Source organism: Diospyros lotus, chromosome 8 (assembly GCF_014633365.1).
Source record: "Diospyros lotus cultivar Yz01 chromosome 8, ASM1463336v1, whole genome shotgun sequence".
Lineage (NCBI taxonomy): Eukaryota > Viridiplantae > Streptophyta > Magnoliopsida > Ericales > Ebenaceae > Diospyros > Diospyros lotus.
In genome coordinates, this window is record NC_068345.1 from 40,466,878 (window position 1) to 40,483,962 (window position 17,085).

The 17,085-nt window shown below is 38.2% G+C and overlaps 4 protein-coding genes and 1 pseudogene across 10 annotated transcripts in view; all 5 read left to right on the plus strand.

Annotated features, from left to right (window-relative positions):
* The window catches only part of LOC127807354 (receptor-like serine/threonine-protein kinase SD1-8), an 87,210-nt gene that overhangs the window by 22,232 nt on the left and 47,893 nt on the right, over positions 1–17,085 (plus strand). The gene's annotated exons all lie outside the window — the stretch shown is intronic.
* Positions 2,082–4,159, plus strand: LOC127807367 (receptor-like serine/threonine-protein kinase SD1-8). Of its 2 annotated transcripts, none has more exons than XM_052345162.1 (2): positions 2,082–2,306; positions 2,524–4,159. In XM_052345162.1, the coding sequence occupies exon 2, from the start codon at positions 2,618–2,620 to the stop codon at positions 3,605–3,607; it is 990 nt and encodes a 329-aa protein (XP_052201122.1). In that variant the 5' UTR covers positions 2,082–2,306; positions 2,524–2,617; the 3' UTR covers positions 3,608–4,159. The 2 variants fall into 2 exon arrangements, with proteins under 2 accessions (XP_052201122.1, XP_052201123.1); XM_052345163.1 differs by having other exon boundaries at positions 2,082–2,293.
* Positions 3,257–15,776, plus strand: LOC127807371 (receptor-like serine/threonine-protein kinase SD1-8). Its single transcript, XM_052345167.1, has 5 exons — positions 3,257–3,402; positions 4,178–4,387; positions 4,482–4,719; positions 14,588–14,738; positions 14,805–15,776. Exons 2-5 carry the CDS (start codon positions 4,180–4,182, stop codon positions 15,114–15,116), a joined length of 909 nt encoding a protein of 302 aa, XP_052201127.1. The 5' UTR covers positions 3,257–3,402; positions 4,178–4,179; the 3' UTR covers positions 15,117–15,776.
* On the plus strand, positions 8,295–11,376 carry LOC127807370 (S-locus-specific glycoprotein S13-like). The gene is given in 2 exon segments (XM_052345165.1): positions 8,295–11,081; positions 11,084–11,376. Coding segments are annotated over 2 exon segments (582 nt in total). The 5' UTR covers positions 8,295–10,591; the 3' UTR covers positions 11,176–11,376.
* LOC127807369 (receptor-like serine/threonine-protein kinase SD1-8) lies at positions 11,515–13,286 on the plus strand (annotated as a pseudogene).

Genomic DNA, 17,085 nt, shown 5'->3' on the forward strand with positions numbered 1-17,085 from the left:
TTTAGACAACGAAACCCCTATACTAACTTTGTGTAAACGTCATCAATCGACTCAAGCTCTACAACACCAACAAATCAGTGCTAAAACAAAATAACAGTAGCACAAACAAGATGAATTGTAGTAGCAAATCAACAAAGTCAAGAAGAACCTAAAGTCCAATCCCTAGGAAAATCCTCAAAGATTGCGAGAGGCCCTTTTGTTTGGTCCCTCAAGAACCTAGTCTCCCAAAAACACTCAAAAGGCCCTAGGAGAACCTTCTGTCTAGTCTCCTAGGGACTTTCAAGTCCACTTCCCTTATTTTATCTCCCACTTTCGCCAACTACGAAGCTCTTCAAAGGTAACATGAGGAGAGTGCAAGCTCTCAAGAAAATGGCATGTTTACCACAAAATATCATATCTCAAAAGATATTTTGGTCAAGCAATCAAAAGGGGTGATTAATACTCAAGCATCATTTTATTCATGATTTAGTTAACAAAAGAGAAATTTGATTGGAGTTTATCAAGACAAACGAGCAACCTGTAGATGTATTCACCTAAGCCCAAACAAAGGAAAAACTTGAATGGTTCAAGGAGCAACTGAAAATTACAAATTAAGAGCGGTTGTTGGAAATGTAATTTGCAATTTTTTAGAAGCATTAATGATGTAGATAAAAGAAATACATTTGGTTCAATATTAATTAATGAAATATCAGCCTAAAAATTCAAGAAAAACAACTCTCTAATGTGTAACTCCGCAAAACCATCGACTTATTATTCTTCTTTTTCTTCACTCTAAACCCATCAGAAATATTCTAGTAGTACAACAATATTTTTTTTTTTATGAAAAATCTAACTTATAATGACGTAATAAACAAGAAGATACTCAGAATTTATTACATCCGGCTGGCCTTCGCGTAACATCATTACTTTTAACTTGCAAGCTTAATTTAAAAGAAATAAATTGAGAAAGACCACATAAAGCCGACCAAGTGAACATAATGGTCAACTCGATATGTTGTCCCAACATGGGAATGATTGCTCAATAGTATGTATCGATCTTAACTAATAAAAACTAGCAAGAACGTTTAGCAGCCTAAGAAGACCAGAATACGCTCATTAGGGGCTGAATTTTGCAATCCAGAGAATTGAAAATGGTTTAGTCACACTCAGCGACTGAGTCAACTCCCTTTGCGGACAGGCATTACCTTAAGAATATGATTGAGAAATTTGAAATCAAAATTGAAAACCACGGAAGACTATGTGGACTTTCATGCTCGTGCTTACAAGTGGGCACCGCTCTCTCCGGTAAGGCATAGACTCTTCAACATCCCCTTTATCAGTTGGTAAGAAGAAGATTTCTCGTGCGTTGAAGAAGGTTCCACCAGCTTAGCTTGAATGGAAGTTTTGTTTTTTATCAGATAAAATTCATCGCTGACAAATTTAACATATATTAAATTGCAACTTGGTTTCTGAAAACAAAGTTGAGAAACACTATTCGAGGTTGACCATGTAAACCTTGAAAAATGGGAATTTTAAAACGTTTTAAGTCGGTCTATAATTTCTTGTTTCTAACATGACATGCAATGCATGTTGAAATAAAGAAGAAAACCATCACAAGTGAGGGGTGATCAATATTCCATCCTAGTCATAACCACAGAACTAAGTAGTCTTTCTTCTCCTCCAACAATTCATCACTTATGGCGGCTCTTAAACGTCTAGAAGAGTATCGAATTAGAGTCCATCCTTGAAATATCAGATTGGCAAGAGAGAGGGAGAGAGAGAGAGAGGCTTCTAAGTAAAGAATGAGTAATACCCAATGCTCTTTGCGGCTCTCCACCGCTCTGATCACTCTCTTCCCAATCGCCGCCGTGGCCATTGAAACCATCACAGCCACGCAGCCTCTCTTCCCCAACCAAACCATAGTCTCTGCCGGGGAAGTTGTGGAACTGGGCTTCTTCTCCCCGGGAAATTCAAACAAATGGTACGTCGGGGATTGGTATAAGGACAGTGATCCAGACAGAACCGTCGTCTGGGTTGCTAACAGAGACAACCCATTGAAAAACAGCTCGTCTGGGTCGTTGAAAATCGGCGACGATGGAAACCTTTTGCTGGTTGACGAAGCTGCAAATATAGTAGTGTGGTCATCGACATCGAACCAGACGAGCTCGGCGAACACCGTGGTGCAGCTTCTGGATTCGGGCAACTTAGTTGTTCAACGAGAAAATGACGTCGATCCGGAGAATTATCTGCGGCAAAGCTTTGACTATCCGACAGACTTTTTTGCCCGGGATGAAGGTCGGTTGGGATGCTAAAGGTGGGCTTAACAGGTACCTAGCTTTTATTTATGATAAAAAAGAGAAGGGACTTAAAACCAACCAGTGTTAGTTTATGTATATGAATACGTATATACGTGTTCTATACGTACATATATATAAAAAAAAGCCGTTAAATTCACATGTTTAATGAACAATCCATGAAAAATCCAATGATTCTGCATCTTTGATTTCTCTTCCACTAACATACGCGCTGATTTTGTGTAAGCAGATAATTTGTGTCCGCGCATGCATAGAGCTATTTTTTGCATCTAAATAGCTATTTAGGTTTTGGAAGTGAGAGCTGAGAGCAAGATTCTATAAAGATGACAACTCTGCATAACAGGTACTTAACTTCGTGGAACAGAATTGACGATCCATCCACCGGCGACTATCATTTCAAGATGGACGTTGATGGACTGCCGGAGTTTTTCTTGTGGGATAAACAAGCAATAAATTACAGAAGCGGGCCCTGGAACGGATTAAGGTTTAGCGGCGTTCCAGAGATGAATGCCACTTACAACATCACTTTCACATTAGTGTTAGAGAAAGACGAGGTTTCATATTCCTTTGGGCTAAAAGACAAGTCCCTGAATTCCAGGGTGACTATGAGTTCACTCGGTGTTTTACAGCGCTACACTTGGATTGGAAGTAGCCAGAATTCGAACCTCTACTGGTACTCACCAAAAGACCAATGCGACAACTACATGGAGTGCGGCGTTTATGGTATTTGTGACATTAACGCTTCGCCGATCTGTAAATGCATCCGAGGGTTCGAGCCCAAGGATCTGCAGGCTTGGAAAATGAGAAATGGGTTTAGTGGGTGCGTTAGGACATCGGAGCTAACCTGCCATGGAGATGGGTTTTGGCAGTTGAAGAACGTGAAGCCGCCGGAGACTTCGACGGTGGTTTTTAACAGGAGCATGAGTCTGTCAGAGTGTCGGCAAGCTTGCCTGAGAAATTGTTCGTGCACTGCCTACGCCAATTCGGACATTAGGGAAGGTGGCTGCGGGTGTGTGATGTGGAGGGGTGTTCTTGATATGCGGCAGTTCACTGCCGGGGAAGGCGGCCAAGATCCATACGTCAGAGTTTTTGCCCCTGATTTAATTAGGTACGTTGAATTGGTTTCCTTAATTTCTTCACTTCCACATTTCATTGAGTTCCGTGGTATAAATTTTTTATGTTTGTTGGATACCACACTATATAATATAGGAATTCGGTTGAGGAAGAAGTGCCATTTGGGTTCCCCTTTTCTGAGAACACCATGCCACAGAATTGACAATAATTATCTTCTTATTCGTTTCAATAAGAGGTAAAACTGGACAAGCCGTTAAGATTGTCGGCATTGCAGTTGGTGCTGGTGTTTTCATACTAGCATTAGGCATATGTTCTGTACGGCAGATAAAGATAATACAAAAGACAGTGAGAGAAAAGATTCAACACAGAGGTACCGATGAACTCAATACTATATATCTCATACTTAACTAAGCAAAATTTGCGGCATTCAAATTTTCTCTCTCTCACAATCAAAATTTAGGTAGACATAGGAGAAGTCAACATATCATCGTGAACAGAAGAGTATACTGTGATAAGAGTGCATTAGATGAACTAGAGCTACCATTGTTTGACTTCCCTACCATAGCAATGGCAACAGACAATTTCTGCAATGAAAATATGCTAGGGCAAGGTGGTTTCGGCGCTGTTTACAGAGTAAGTTAAATCGCCAACACAGTAAATAACAGCAGCATATAAGTCTACTTCATTATGTAGGATTGGCAATATGAATTCTAACTCTTTAGTTATTTCTATTCATGATCTTATCTTCTTAAAGATTCATATAACTTATGCATGTCTAACTGACAAAAATGCTTTCGTTGGAATACTAGGGATGTTACCAGAAGGCCAGAAAATAGCAGTGAAGAGACTGTCAAATAATTCTGGTCAAGGGACAAACGAATTCAAGAACGAGGTCCAATTGATTGCAAGGCTGCAGCATAGAAACCTTGTATGCCTGCTCGGTTGCTGCGTAGAGATGGAAGAAAAGATGTTGATATATGAATGCATGGAAAACAAAAGCCTAGACTTCATTTTATTTGGTGAGTCCCTGACTCACTCTCTTTATACCTTTAGAACCAGAAATGACAGATTTACTGTGCATGTTTTAAGAGTTGGGAAGTGAAAATCTTGCAGACAAGGAGAAATGCCCATTGCTGGATTGGCAAAGGCGCTTTAGCTTCATCTGTGGGATTGCTCGAGGGCTTCTCTATCTTCACCAAGACTTGAGATTTAGGATCATTCACAGAGACCTCAAAGCAAGTAACATATTACTTGACAGAGAAATGAACCCGAAAATATCAGATTTTGGCATGGCAAGGATTTTTGGAAGTGATCAGACAGAAGCAAATACAAGAAGAGTTGTAGGAACATAGTAAGTACAATCCCACTCTTTCTCAGGTGTCTTCCAATTGATAGGCAAAGAGAAAAAGAACAACAGTAATATATAAAAGCAAGCAGAATCAGACTCTTACACACAATAATCAATGCAGAAAACCTCTTTAAAAACTGACTAAGAAAAACCACAGGACCTGAAATTCCACTTTACAACCTTCACTATAATCAATGAAGATGCAGAACCTACTCCCAACTCAATAACGGGTACACAACCTGATTCCAAGAAACAAAGTAAAACAACTACAAAATGATCATATTTGTTTCTTATGCATCTCTGCCACAACATAAACTTGTTAAATCGCTTATACCACTACCTCAAAGATTGCTTCAATATGTACAACGACTTGTTTCGTTTGAAAACCCAATTTACTTTACCAACAACCTTGAATTTTTCTGGCTGAGTCATATAGAATTCCTCTTCCAAATCATTGTGTAGAAACGCAATTTTCACATCCATTTGAACTAGTTCCAAATCCAATTGCGCTAGCAAGGCCAACAAAATTCTAATGGAGGAATATTTCACAATTGGAGAAAAAATTTTATTATAGTCAATGCCCCCCGTCTGAGCGTAGACTTTATCCACCAATCTTGCCTTGTAACAAACATTTTTCTCCTTAGATTCTTCATTATTTACATATACCCATTTGCATCCAATTGCCTTATTTCTCTTCGGTAAGCTGGCTAACCTCTATGTTTCATTCTTCTTAAGGGACTGCATTTCTTCATTCATGGCTTTTCTCTACTTTTCATTTTCTGAATTTTGGACAGCTTCATTATAAGTGATAGGAATGTCATCATTTATAATTGGAGATGCATAAGCCACCATATCAATAAAACGAGCAGGTTTTCAAATCTCTCGTTGTGGCATTCCTATTACAATTGATTCTTGTTGTTGTGGAGGTTTTTGGGTCAAAACCTCTCATTCATCTGACAACTCCTCTAGAAATGTCTCCATCTGATTCATCACTCACTGCTGGGTCAATGATTCTTCTATCAAACTTCACCTGACAACTCCTCTAAAAATGTCTCCATCTAATTCATCACTCACTGCTGGGTCAATGATTATTCTATCAAACTTTACCTGTTTTGGAGTATTCTCCACTTACTGTGGAGTATCATCAATCTGCTGCATAACCTCATTTGTCACCTTATTTAACATAGCAAATTCATCAAAAGTATCATCCCTACTAAAGATTATCTTATTTAATTCTAGACACCATAGCCGATATCCCGTTATTCTAGAAGTGATCCCCATGAACAATACTTTTTTTGCTCTTGGATCCAACTTGGATTCCTTAACATGGTAGTATGCAATGAAACCAAACACATTTGAGTGAACATAATCCAAAATACCCTAGGTATCATAAATAGCAATACTAAATTTCACTCTCGTCTGCTTCCCCTTAATACAATGCTCACAAAAGTCCAATTTGCAAATATTGACACCTTCCAACAATCCTTATTTGGATAAATTTGCAAAGATTTTTCACCTGCATGTCCCAAACGCATATGCCATAGTTTGGTTGCTTCTGTATCCCTGTCATCATTGCAAGCTACTGTTGTTGTTGTCCCAATAATTGCATTACCCTAATAGTAATACAAATTATTATTCTTTCGAATCCCTTTATCACCTTCATAACTCCATTTTCTATAGTTACTTTACGTCTCTTGGATTCTTAAGTTCTTACAGAAATGAGATTCTTTGTCAGACTCAACACATATCTCACATCTGCCAGTATTCTAGTTGATCCATCATGATTCTTCAAATGAATTGTGTCAACTCCTGTTATTTCACAAGGTGTGTCATTTGCTGTGTAAACAACTCCTCCATCAAGTTCTTGAAAGTCAAAGATCCAACCTCGATTAGGACACATATGGTGGCTGTAACTCGAATCCAAAAGCCAAACACCAGAATAGTTTGTCAAAAACGTAAGAACCAGTGAAAGGTCTAAACATTCATCACCAAACTCAGCTACATTTGAGATAGCTTTCCTTAGTCAGGTCAGTCTTTGGCTTTTTACTTTGGGCAGTTCTTTTTCCAGTGGCCTTTCTCTCGATAAAATGCACAGTCATCTTTGTTTGGTCTAGATTTCAAACTAGATCTCCCTTTCCTTCCTTTCTTTTGGCTTCGCGATGTGTTGCTTCTTTCTTATCTTTCTTTCTCAACTCATAGCTATACAAAGCAACACAAACTTCACTAAGAGACACCTGAACCTTCCTGTAAAGCAGAGTAGTTTCAATAAATTCAAACTCCTTAGGAATGGATCTCAACAATATCAAAGCCAAATCTTCATATTTGAATGTTTCATCTAAATTCATCAAATCAATTACCAATTGATTAAAGATAGTGATATGATCATTTATTGTGGTATCAGGAATATAAGTAAAGCGGAATAATCTCTTTTTCATATAGAGCTTATTCTGACTGCTTTTCTTCAAAAAAAAATTCTTTCAATGCCTTCCATAATGTACTAGCAGAAGTTTCCTTCGAAAATGCATACTTCTACTCTCTGGACAGGATGATCAAATTATACCACACGTCAATCGATTGATGGTTTTCCATTCTTTTTCTTCAATATTAACTAGTTTCTTTTCCTCAATGGCAATATCTAGACCTTGTTGAAAAAGAGCATCTAGAACATTGTCACATGCTGAAATGGCCCAAACTGTTAAACACCTCCATTGCAATTCTTGTATTCGCCAAAATGTACGAGGAAGAAGATAAGGAAGAAGCTCCCGATGTGGATAGTTCTGAACTCCTTTCGTCTGCCTTTTCTGCCATCTTATATATTCAATAGTTATCAAAGCAGAATATCAACAATTCAAGAAAATCTTTTTTGATGTGGAAGATCAGACACAGTTGCAACCACAGAGCATACTAAGAAAAGCTTGACAAAAAAGGATATTTTCTGATATGGAATATCAGATATTGCTACAACCACAGAGCATATTAAAAAAAACATTGGCTCTGATACCAATTGTAAGGAAAATCGGGCTATTGAATAAAACAAAAACTATTGAATAAAACAACAAATAAAACGTCAGAATATAACAAGGTTCAGCAATTTAGCCTACGTCTTCGAACACCACCAAAATACTTTACTAATTTCCAAAGGGAGAAATACAAATGAGAGAGAGAGAGAGAAAGAGAGAGAAGAATACACAATTTATGGGATTGTTTTACAAATAGGAGAAAGGTTCCTTTTATAGGAAAAGAAACCCCCCCCCCCCCCCCCAGCCCACATCATCTGATGTGGGATTTGGAAACAGCCACCCAAATCAACATTCCTAATAAAGAAGTGCAAATAGATAACGTCAAAAATTCCTCCAATAATCTCGCAAAGGATAAGGCTTATCCATAAGAGTCCAAATCCTTATCAATATTGAAATACCAGGTATGTTTATCACAAACTTCTAACCTCCTCTATAAATAAGAGAGCATTCCTTCCTTAAAGGCAAGTCACTACTACAAAAAAAAAAAAAAAAACTCTGCTAACTCTTTTGAATACGAAATCTGACTTAAGTATGAGAATATTTACACAAGCAATGTCCTACATTCTCTAACTACCTTCTTTTTTTACATAATCTTGATGGCTTGGAGACAATTTCTTTAATATCTAAATGTATTATTATATCTAAACAACAACCATTCGTGTCGTATGTGAGAATCGACAAAGAAGCTAATTAAAAAACTCTCAACATCCAAATCCTCCAAGTCATAAAAAAAAGCTAATGAAGGTTTTTAAAGGAGTTGTCAGTCTTCGAGAAACTACAAAGGGAACTAGAAGAGCTAACTACAAGTCTTTAGAAGAGTGAGGAAAAGTCTTTAAGAAGCCACAACAAAAGATTAGTCCCTTCCCCAAATGTGAGTGTCTAATCGACAAAAAAGACTAGTCCCTCCCTTGGAGGTGAGAGTCTTCTAGATCAACAAGAAAAACCAATCCCTCCCCCAAAAGTGAGAAAAGTCTCCCAAACCGAAAAAAAAAGACTAAGCCCTCACTCAAAAAGCCTTTCAGGAAGCGAGACACCCATACTGACTCTATGTAAAGCGTCATCAATCGAGTCAAGCTCTACAACACCAACAAATCAGTGCAAAAACAAAATAACGATGGCACGAACAAGATGAATTGTAGTTGGAAATCAAAAAAGTCAGGAAGGACCTAAAGTCCAATCCCTATGAAAATCCTCAAAGATTGAAGAGGCCCTTTTGTCCGGTCTCCCAAGAACCTAGTCTCCTGGAAACACTTAAAGGCCCCGAGAGACCCTTTCACCTAGTCTCCCAGGGACTTTCGGGTCCGCTCCCCCCACAATACCTCTCACCAACTATGAAGCTCTTCAAAGGCAACATGAGGAGAGGGTGCAAGCTCTCAAGGAGATGGCATGTTTATCGTAGAATATCATACGTCGAAAGATTTATGACAAGCAATCAAAAGAGGAGATTTATTAAACTCAAGCATCATTTTATTCATGATTTAGTTAACAAAGGAGAGATTTGATTGGAGTTTATCCAGACAAATGAGCAACCTACATATGTACGCACCTAAGCCTAACAAAGGAAAAACTTGAACGATTTAAGGAGCAATTGAAAATTACAAATTAAGAGTGGTTGTTGGAAATGTAATTTGCAATTTTTTAGAAGCATTAAAGATGTAGATGAATAAGAATGACTTTGATTCTGTATAAGGAAGCTTAAATGTCTTTCTAGAATTTTCTAACATCAAGTATAAAAGAAATACATTTGGTTCAATATTAATTAATGAAATATCCACCTAAAAATTCAAGAAAAACAACTCTCTAATGTGTAACTCTGCAAAACCATCGACTTAATTCTTCTTTTTCTTCATTCTAAACCCATCAGAAATATTCTAGTAGTACAACAATATTTTTTTCAAGAAAAATCTAACTTATAATGACATAATAAACAAGAAGATACTCAGAATTTATTACATTCGGCTGGCCTTCTCGTAACATCATTACTTTTAACTTGCAAGCTTAATTTAAAAGAAATAAATTGAGAAAGACCACATAAAGCCGACCATGTGAACATAATGGTCAAGTACATATGTTGTTCCAAAATGGGAATGATTGCTCAATAGGATATATAGATCTTAACTAATAAAAACTAGCAAGAACGTTTACCAGCCTAAGAATTCCAGAATACGCTCATTAGGGGCTGAATTTTGCAATCCAGAGAATTGAAAATGGTTTAGTCACACTCAGCGACTGACTCAACTCCCTTTGTTGACAGGCACTACCTTAAGAATATGATTGAGAAATTTGAAATCAAAATTGAAAACCAGGGAAGACTATGTGGACTTTCATGCTCATGCTTACAAGTGGGCACCGCTCTCTCCGGTTAAGGCATAGACTCTTCAACATCCCCTTTATCAGTTGGTGAGAAGAAGATTTCTTGTGCTTTGAAGAAGGTTCCACCAGCTTAGTTTCAATGGAAGTTTTGTTTTTTATCAGATAAAATTCATTGTTGACAAATTTAACATATATTAAATTGCAACTTGGTTTCTGGAAACAAAGTTGAGAAGCACTATACGAGGTTGGCCATGCAAACTTTAAACAATGGGAATTTTAAAACATTTTAAGTCAGACTATAATTTCTTGTTTCTAACATGACATGCAATGCATGTTGAAATGAAGAAGAAAACCATCACAAGTGAGGGGTGATCAATATTCCATCCTAGTAGTAACCACAGAACTAAGTAGTCTTTCTTCTCCTCCAACAATTCATCACTTATATGGCGGCTCTTAAACGTCTAGAAGGGTATCGAATTAGAGTCCATCCTTGAAATATCAGATTGGCAAGAGAGAGAGAGAGAGAGGCTTCTAAGTAAAGAATGAGAAATACCCAATGCTCTTTGTGGCTCTCCACCGCTCTAATCACTCTCTTCCCAATCGCCGCCGTGGCCATTGAAACCATCACTGCCACGCAGCCTCTCTTCCCCAACCAAACCATAGTCTCTACCGGGGAAGTTGTGGAACTAGGCTTCTTCTCCCCGATAAATTCAAACAAATGGTACGTCGGGATTTGGTATAAGGACAGTGATCCAGATAGAACCGTAGTCTGGGTTGCTAATAGAGACAACCCATTGACGAACAATTCATCTAGGTCGTTGAAAATCAGTGACGATGGAAACCTTTTGCTGGTTGAAGAAGCTGCAAATATAGTAGTTTGGTCATCGACATCGAACCAGACGAGCTCGGCGAACACCGTCACGCAACTTCTGGATTCGGGCAACTTAGTTGTTCAGAGAGAAAACGACGTCGATCCGGAGAATTATTTGTGGCAAAGCTTTGGCTATCCGGCAAACACTTTTTTGCAACTTAGTTGGTCAGTTGGGATGCTAAAAGTGGGCTTAACAGGTACCTAGCTTTTATTTATGATAAAAAAGAGAAGGGACTTCAAACCAACAAGTGTTAGTTTATGCATATGAATATGTATATACGTGTTCTATATGTACATATAAAAAAAAAAGGCCTTAAATTCACATGTTTAATGAACAATCCATGAAAAATCCAATGATTCTACTAGTGTTCTAAAAGGCGCTAGGCGCTAGTCGGGTGGCAAGCTGCCGCCTAGCGCCTAGGCCGCCTAAGCAGTGCCTAGAAATTTTAATATTTTTTAATTTTTTAATTTTTTAATTTTTTTTCTTAATATATTATTTCTTTTCCCCACCCCCACCCCCACAAATTTCAGCGCGTTCTAACTCCCCCCCCCCCCCCCCACCCAACAATTTCACAGCGCTCTCTCTCTCTCAAACCTGCCTCCTCCGAGCACATCGCTACCCCCGCCATTGCCAATTGGACCGTCTGCCTCCTCCGAGCACATCGCTACCCCCGCCATTGCCAATTGGACCGTCTGCCTCCTCCGAGCACATCGCTGCCCCCCGCCATTGCCAATCGGACTGTCTACCTCCTTCGATCACACGTTGCCCCCCGCCAATGCCAATCAGACCGTCGTTGTGTTACCACAGGTAAATCCGAAGGCTATTCCAGTCCCTGTCCAGCGGTGGCGGCGGCGACAACGGAGTCGGGCCACCCAGGCCGATGCGACGGCAACAGTCGTGACGATCATCACTAATGGAGTCAGGTGAGAGGTCTCGAGCCCAAACCACGTCTGGGCGGCCAAGGCGACACCTCGCTACCTTGGCCGCATCGGCCACCTAGGAGTCGCCTGAGCCCGATTAATTGGGCCGACGCCTAAGGGGCTGATTTGGAGGAACTCACGTCGACCAGGGGCCGCCTAGCGCCTCTCCGCCGCCTAGGCCGCCTTTTAGAACACTGGATTCTGCATCTTTGATTTCTCTTCCACTAACATACGCGCTAATTTTATGTAAGCAGATAATTTGTGTCAGTGCATGCACAGAGCAATTTTTTGCATCTAAATAGCTATTTAGGTTTTGGAAGTGAGAGCTGAGAGCAAGGTTCTATAAAAATGACAACTCTGCATAACGGGTATTGTACTTCGTGGAATAGAATTGAAGAACCATCCACCGCGACTATTATTTCAAGATGGACATTGATGGACTACCGGAGTTTTTCTTGTGGGATAAACAAGCAATAAATTACAGAAGCGAGCCCTGGAACGGATTAAGGTTTAGCAGCATTCTAGAGATGAATGCCACTTACAACATCTCTTTCACATTTGTGTAAGAGAAAAACGAGGCTACATATTCCTTTCGGCTAAAAGACAAGTCCCTGAATTCCAGGGTCACTATGAGTTCACTCGATGTTTTACAGCGCTACACTTGGATTGGAAGTAGCCAAAATTCAAACCTCTACTAGTACTCACCAAAAGACCAATGTGACAACTACATAGAGTGCGGCGTTAATGGTATTTGTGAAATTAACGCTTCGCCGATCTGTAAATGCATCAAACGGTTCGAGCCCAAGGATCTACAGGCTTGGAAAATGAGAAATGGGTCTAGTGGGTGCGTTAGGACATCGGAGCTATCCTACCATGGAGATGGGTTTTGGCAGTTGAAGAACGTGAAGCCGCCAGAGACTTCTACAGCGGTTTTTAACAGGGGCATGAGTCTGTCAGAGTGTCGGCAAGCTTGCCTAAGAAATTGTTCTGCACGGCAGAGAAAGATAATACAAAAGACACTGAGAGACAAAATTCAATACAAAGGTACCCATGAACTCAATACTATATATCTCATACTTAACTAAGCAAAATTTGCGGCATTCAAATTTTCTCTCTCTCACTATCAAAATTTAGGTAGACATAGAAGAAGTCAACATATCATAGTGAACAGAAGAGTATACTGTGATAAGAGCGCATTAGATGAACTAGAGCTACCATTGTTTGACTTCCCTACCATAGCAATGGCAACAGAATTTCTGCAATGAAAATATGCTAAGTCAAGGTGGTTTCGGCATTGTTTACAGAGTAAGTTAAATCGCCAACACAGTAAATAACAGCCGCATACAAGTCTATTTCATTATGTAGGATTGGCAATATGAATTCTAACTCTTTAGTTATTTCTATTCATGATTTTATCTTCTATAAGATTCTTATAACTTATTCATGTCTAACTTAAAAAAATGCTTTCGTTGAAATACCAGGGTATGTTACCAGAAGGCCAGAAAATAGCAGTGAAGAGACTGTCAAATAATTCTGGTCAAGGGACAAACGAATTCAAGAACGAGGTCCAATTGATTGCAAGGCTGCAGCATAGAAACCTTGTACGCCTGCTCGGTTGTTGCGTAGAGATGGAAGAAAAGATGTTGATATATGAATGCATGGAAAACAAAAGCCTAGACTTCATTTTATTCGGTGAGTCCCTGACTCGCTCTCTTTATACCTTTAGAACCAGAAATGACAGATTTACTGTGCATGTTTTAAGAGTTGGGAAGTGAAAATCTTGCAGACAAAGAGAAATGTCCATTGCTGGATTGGCAAAGGCGCTTTAGCATCATCTGTGGGATTGCTCAAGGGCTTCTCTATCTTCACCAAGACTCGAGATTTAGGATCATTCATAGACCTCAAAGCAAGTAACATATTACTTGACAGAGAAATGAACCCGAAAATATCAGATTTTGGCATGGCAAGGATTTTTGGAAGTGATCAGACAGAAGCAAATACAAGAAGAGTTGTAGGAACATAGTAAGTACAATCCCACTTGCTCTCGGGTGTCTTACAATTCATGGGCAAAGATAAAAAGAACAACAGTAATATATAAAAGCAAGCACAATCAGACACGCACACACACAACAATCAATGCAGAAAACCTCTTTGAAAACTGACTAAGAAAAACCACAGAACCTGAAATTCCACTTTACAACCTTCACTATAATCAATGAAGGTGCAGAACCTACTCCCAACTCAATAACGGGTACACAACCTGATTCCAAGAAACAAAGTAAAACAACTAGAAAAATTGGCAAACTTCAACCAAAACAGAGGATGTCATTCTGACACCAAACTCTAAATTTAGGGAACTTTGATGATTAAATCCACTAAAAAAAATTGAAATACTATAAGTTAGCTACGTTGTGGCCAAAACTCAGCCAAATTTGACCACAAATGACCTTGCGTCTGTTGGCTTGAACAAAACGACAGCAACGAACTTGCCTTAATTTTTCTATATCAAATTTCAGCCACACTTTAGTTGAATACAGCTAATCATAGAAAACCCTAATCCCTACAATTAAAGGGATAACGGACTTCATAATTTTGTCAAACAAAAAAACCCATAAACCCTTAAAAGTTAAAATGGACTCATAACATAATAAAAAGTTTTCAATTTTCTTCATATAGGAAGGGAACCCAGAAAACCCCAACACTACTTGTAGAAAATACTGAGATCTCGCTATGAGTGAATATGCAGTGGATACGTGTCTCCAGAATATTCAATGGATGGGCTTTTCTCGGTGAAATCCGATGTTTTTAGCTTCGGTGTACTGGTTTTGGAGATAGTAACTGGCAAGAAGAACAGAGGATTCTATAATGCTGACCTTGATCTTAATCTTCTCGGATATGTAAGTGTGGGAACCTTTCATTTCTTCATTTTGTGATAAAAATGCACTTAAATGATGCTGGTGCAGACATGGAGGCTGTGGAGAGAAGGTAAAGGGCTGGAACTTATTGATCCTGCAGTGAGGGATTTGTATTCGCCATACGAGGTGGCTCAAACCATACAAGTGGGACTATTGTGCGTGCAGGAGCGAGCAGAAGACAGGCCATCCATGTCAACTGTGGTGTTGATGCTGAGCAGTGAAAATGCTTCACTGGCTCAGCCAAAACACCCTGGTTTTTGCTTGGGAAGGAACCTTTTGGAAAATGACTCGTTGTCCAACAAGCAAGACAAGTCGTGCAGTGTGAAACAAGTCACAGTCACGATAACTGAAGGCCGATAACGGCTGGTCAGCAGACTAAAGATTCCTCCAGGATATGCGAGGATTGAGATTTTCTGGGTATACGTATACTTCCATTGCTTCTCTTTTTCCCTTTATTTTTTTTTTTTTGAAAGAGTTGAGACACGACAAGGGTCAAAGATAAGATCCTCCATTTATGCAACCACCTATAAAGCTGCTTGCACTTCTTTGAAACTTCGCTTTATTACACCAAATTCAAAATGATTTCATCACACTTAGTGAATCAATTTCTTACGGATAGGCATTTAGTTTACCAAACAAAACAGGGAAGAATATTGTCACTTTCATGCTAATGCTTCCAAGGCTGATCTTCCCAGTTTGACAACTTGACAAGTAGCCCAGGTCTCTCTAGTAATAGACTCCTCAGCAACTCCAAATAATAGAAGAATAAGAAAGGCATTGTAAGTTGGACAAAATAAATTTATCCATACTGAATATCTAATAGCACGAATTCATCACCATCATCATCACAAGAGTTACATGAGTTCTAGCTCTATCGCCGTGTCTATCAATATCTAATCTCACACAGCATGGAGATAAAACTCTGACATAAGTAAAAGGATTTCGAAACCACATAAGTACAACTGAAGAAAATAAACAAACATGTTAATGAGAACAAGAATTTGCAACTTCTAATCCGGAACATACCTTTTTCAATTGATTCATCACATTGGAAATTTCGCTACAACGTGCCAAGCTCAAGTAAACCTCCATTCGCTGTTTCAAATCTTCACAACCGCAGACGTCGTGCAAGAAGCCTGCAAAGTTGAAAATATAGAAACCGCATTGCTATCCTCTTAACCACGCAACGCCAGGGCCCAGGCCGAGCCACTCCTCCCCCGCCGAGGAGGTTCCAGGCACCGCTGTGCCTTGTCAAACCCAACCCCACCAGCTCTCCCTCTTCCCATTCCTCATTTCCGCCTCTTATCCGACGAATCTGAGCGGAATGAGGCCAGATTTTGAATCAGGAAATTGAGAGTTAAAACGGAGAGGCATTTTGCCAATGACTTGAGGACTCTCCTCAACGACCCGAGGAAAGGGTGTCACCGAAGGCGATGAAGAATTAACGGTACGGAGAGTTGAAGAAATTAGGGTTTCAAATTGGGGTGAGCGACCCATTGCTTAAACCAAATTTGGGGTGTTGGGTAAGGTTTAATCACATAATATATTTAAATAAATGTATTTTTAAGTTATTAATTAATAATTATATATTTAATTTTAAAAAAAATAATTATCAAAAAGATTAAAATAAATATGATATTAAATAATTTAAATAAAATTTATAAAATATTATTTTTTAATAAAATTATTAATTATATTAATTTAATATACATTAAAATATATTTTTTGCTATGTTGTTTATTGAGAATATTGGTATTCAATTTGCTTAAGTGTGTCATGGATTGACTATGTTGTTTATTGAGAAAAAAAAATAATCGAACAAGTTGATTATGTAAACTTGATTGATATTTTTGTCTTTAAAATTACAAAGAGAGTAATTTTTAATTAATAATTTAAAAAAAATTAATTTTATTATTTGATATGGTATAAATATTTATTTATTTTTTATATTTTATTATAAAAAAATAAAATTTAACTATACTCCAAATCTCAAATTCGACACTGATAAAACAGAGGAGATGGCGAGCGACATCCTTGCTTCCTTTGACGTAATATATAATATATATGATATATATATATATATATATAATTCGTAATCACCATCTTGAATGCATCCTCATTATTCCTTTATATTTTAATTCCATCAGTATACTTTGATAAAAAATAAGAAAAGACCATATTGCTAATCTTTATTAATAAAATATATATAATTAATACAATTTTATATAAGTATATGATAATTATGTAACATGTTTAAATTTCTTACATCATTCTTTAACAAAATATTTTATATCATTTTATCAAAATATATTAATTATATATTATAATA